This window comes from Polyodon spathula, chromosome 4, assembly GCF_017654505.1.
Source record: "Polyodon spathula isolate WHYD16114869_AA chromosome 4, ASM1765450v1, whole genome shotgun sequence".
Classification (NCBI taxonomy): domain Eukaryota; kingdom Metazoa; phylum Chordata; class Actinopteri; order Acipenseriformes; family Polyodontidae; genus Polyodon; species Polyodon spathula.
The window spans coordinates 89,791,045-89,795,525 of NC_054537.1; the positions used below are offsets into that span (position 1 = coordinate 89,791,045).

The 4,481-nt window shown below is 34.0% G+C and overlaps 1 protein-coding gene across 1 annotated transcript; it reads right to left on the reverse strand.

Moving 5' to 3' along the window:
- On the reverse strand, positions 1 to 1,693 carry LOC121315073 (twist-related protein-like). Its single transcript, XM_041248973.1, has 2 exons — positions 982 to 1,693; positions 1 to 499 (listed from the first exon to the last, which is right to left on the reverse strand). Exon 1 carries the CDS (start codon positions 1,474 to 1,476, stop codon positions 988 to 990), a length of 489 nt encoding a protein of 162 aa, XP_041104907.1. The 5' UTR covers positions 1,477 to 1,693; the 3' UTR covers positions 1 to 499; positions 982 to 987.
- Between the last annotated feature and the right edge of the window lie 2,788 nt (positions 1,694 to 4,481).

The following is a 4,481-nucleotide window of genomic DNA, read 5'->3' on the forward strand; positions in this document are numbered from 1 at the left end:
CATAAAAAATAATAGACACCTGATCTATTCTGCATTAGAACATAGGTCACCAATAAATAAATAAAAAGTATTTTAGTAGGGTCGTGTACCTAGTATTTTGTATAACAGGTAAGAGCCAAGTTTAAAAACATTTTATGGCAAGACAATGTTTTCATGGACAGCCTCTACATTGAAAGCCCATCTTTGTATTCTTTATTCTCCATAGAAGATAGGCACGGGTCAGAAGGCATGCATAGTAACGAAGAAGGTTCCACCATTCGTCGTCAGATATAAATGTTTCAAATAAGATAGATCAGAATGTCCAGTTTTAGATTGTGTATCCGCACATATCACTGTTCAGTGTCCATGGCCCTTTTTCTGTAAGTGCTCCCCAAGCCCTGTGCTATTTCGGTTTAGTAGCTTCATATTCCCCAAGAAAACCCTGCATCAGCTTTGTACATATCCAACTTCAGACTCCAGACTCCCAATCTCTGATAGGTAAATGGCAACCAGGTGTTACCTGCAAAGTAAAATATGCGTTATCAATCTGTTCATATAAGTAATTCAACTTATTTAGGTGGCTCATGTGATAAATAGTAAGCCCAGTATAGGAAGTTGAATAAATCCTGTTGCAAATAATGTATAACAAATGCATTCAAATAAATACAACGTTACGTACAATGTGTAATATATTTTTGTTATTTATTTTTTATTTTGCACACATAATAAACATACAAAAGAAGTATCTCTATCTAAAATTTATAAATATATAAAAATTATATATATATATATATATATCTATATATATATATATATATATATAGCGCCTATATATATATAGCTATATATATATAAGTAATATTCATTTATTATAAATTCAAATTTCTTCTTGTATACTTCATAACTGCAACTTGCCAATATCTCAATTTGCGTCTCTAAATTAGCAATATAAAAATGAAAATAGACTAATTAAAAAAATAATAATTAAAAAAAAATGCATACCAGACGCTAGTGAGATGCAGACATGGACCAAGCTCCCTCCATCCTCCATACTGAAAAGGCATAGCTTAATCTTTCATGAGCCACATAACTACAACTTGCCATTTTGGAGTCCAGTTCATCGCTCTGTAGTACTTGGTAGAGGAAATCGATATACCTGGCTGCCAGTTTGAGCGTCTGAATTTTGCTCAGTTTATCAGAAGGCAGGGTGGGTATAATTTTCCGTAAGGAAGAAAAGGCTTCGTTGAGAGACTGTGTTCTCTGTCGTTCCCGTACGTTCGCCATAACTCGCTGGGTCTGAAGTTCTTCGAAAGACTGCGGGCTGCTACTGTTGGATTTCTTTCCTCTTTTCCCAGGGGTAGGGCTATCTGAATCCTCCCCATTTTTCCTGCTCGGTCTCCTTTTCCTCCCACATATTTTCTGCTGCCTGTCCAGTTCTTCTTCACTGTTGCTAAGGCTGTCCACTGGAGACACAGGGGAGCTGGATTCGCATTGCATCGTTTCTTCAAACACCAGTTTAAAAAAAAAAAAAAAAAAAAAAAAAAAAAACACTCAGAGCTAGGTGTCTTTATTTAAAAAAACAAGTCTAGCATAGTAACAACTATACGTTTATTTAATAAGGTCTGTGGAAGTATCCAAATACTGTCTCCTTAGCGACGAAGGTGTCTGACTTGTTGGAAACTTTGAGAGCTCTTATAGTCTGGATGCCGCAAAGTATTTGGAGAGCAAGATGATTGGTCAAGAAGGCCACTTACGTGAAAAATGGGGGTGGGAGCGGCCAAGGAACTATCAAAATGTATCCGTTATACAAGATTCAGTTCTTTCGAAATAGTTTCAGACTGTCACAGAGTATTGTATAACCCAACAGAACGTAGTTTTATATTTTAGATCATGTGTTTAAAATTAATTTAGAAAAACAAAACAAAACGAAAAAAACAAACTTGGTGACAAGTGAATGGAGTATGAAAAAATAGTAGCCAAATAATTAAACCCTATCTATTAAAGCAATCGTTGTTTTGAAAACATGTCAAATACAACCTACAACATTTCAGATGTCTGGAAAATAAGCATAGGTCTGTATACAAAAAAACAAAACAAAACAAAACAACAACAAAAGAAACAAAAAATGTACACTCACTGCTTGTATTTACTGCGCATATATTAATCACAAAACACTGAGTTTTAAAATCTGGAATAGCTTTACTTTTAACTGTACAAACAGAAATAAATGTCACCACGGTGGTTATTCATAATGTGTATATATTGACAATCTGTAGATTAAGATAACTGTGATGTAGTACTTTGGTTTATTTTCCTGTATTACTTGACTGAGACATGTAAGTACAACAAAGTATTAATTTTTAAATATATTTGCATGTACCTGTTGTATATTGGTAAGCATTAAACCTAGCCTTAATTAATCAGGTCTAATTAATTTCAGTATGGTCTTAGAATAATAAACATCACATATGTATGAAAAATGAAAATGCTTTCAATCAAACGTGACAAGAGATATATAGCATACTTTTTTTTTAATAAATATGTCCCTTATAGTGAGGTATGTCTGTCTGCTAAAACATCTTTACAATAATACTATTATTAAAATGTTATCAAACTAATCCACATGACGTGTTAGACGTTTTACTCCAGAATAGGGTTTTAAGCGTGGAGCTTTGGTCTTAGGAGGTAGGCGAGTGTTTCAGTAGAAGGGCGATGTGAGCTCCTCCTTTTATATTGCGTTTCACTCATTAAAACAGAATATGTCTGTGACAATTTAGCTACTGTACTGCTGTATAGGGTTCGGGCTGAAAAAGAGTAGCCCACTTGCGTTACCCCTCATTAACTTTTACCCTCAATGTGATAGAACGATCAAATTAGAAAAGGAAAACATAAACGGAGGATACATTGAGACACTAAGCAGACAGACAGGAACAAGACAGAATCGCTGCGAGTCTAAGAGAAATAGATTTATTCAATTCCAACACTGTAAACACCCACACACACTTACAAACACTACATAAAAAGCGTACTAGAAAGGTTTAGGCATTAAATCACAATACTACTACTACTACTACTACTACTACTACTACTACTACTAATAATAATAATAATAATAATAATAAAATGTGCCCCCACCAAAAAAACAAAACAAAACAAAAAAAAAAAAAAAAAAAAAAAAATTAATCTCAGTCACCCTATATCTTGTCAATAATGGGTGGAGGGTGGGTGTCAGGAATCTAACCTGGACATAACATTTATAAATAAATAAATAAAATAACATAAAAAAATTAAACAGACATTTAGTGAATCCATGCATTGCCATCTAGATTCCTTTAATATTAATCACCTATGCGCAAGCTGACCGCAGTTTATTTTCACAGGTCAGGACTAAAACGCTCTGGATGTCACACTGTGCTTCTAAAACGTGTAACACCTTCAGAAATCCTTGGCCGAGTCGGATTTCTTGCTGTAGGGTTTAAGCAGCAGACACAGCAGGCTGCTGGAGCTGCACTCAAACTGCGAGGCCAAAATGTAACATAAACATTACCTGGCGAGAGAAGAAAGAAGGCATCCAAAGCAAACACATAAAACGCTTTAATGTAAACGGATGCAGTTAAAACCCGATTGATTGGTAACCCATTAATCTCCATCAGTGTTACTCTTGGAGCGCCACAAATTGTACACCAGGGCATTTGGGGTTCTACTGCAATTCCGCTAAACACAAAACTGTAAGTGCCATGCATGTGATTAAAAGTTAAACGAGATTAATTAAAAGGGCCTCGTCCCCACGCTGTCAAATATTCTTGCGGGGAATTTTGATCTTTTTCTGCATGCAACTGATGCACATTTCCCTGGCACTCTCCAAACTGGCGACTTTATTTTTATTTGTATTTTATACTACTACTACAACGAAGAAAAATAAGTATTTATGTGAATATAAAGAAAAGGAGGCACTGTAGTAGGCCTACTCTATCCATCGAAATTTAAAACTTGTGTATTATTTTAAATTAGTTAGAAATTGAAGAACCCCCACTCCTCTCCTACAACTTATAATAATAATAATAATAATAATAATAATAATAATAATAATAATAATAATAATAACAAAATAAAACAAAACAAAAAAGTCACAATATAGAGATGATTTTTGAGAGTATACTAACTTCATACAGTACAAGAAATCAGTCACATTTATTTGAGTTGCATGTGATTTTAAATGTGGACCACGAGAGGGAGCAATTTCCCATGGAACGTCTGAATAAACCATGAAAGACATTGCCAACGAATGAGCGATTGAATAAATACACAAGGGTATATGCCAAAAAATTTGCATCACCTTATAGAATGAACTAATTTGCTTCATAAAGTCAAATTAAACCTGATGAATAATGTCACAATAACATATTGAATTACACACAGACAAAAATGTTAAAAATGTGACTTTTTGAAATATAACATGAAATGCTGTATATATATATATATATAACAATGTCTCAATCCTC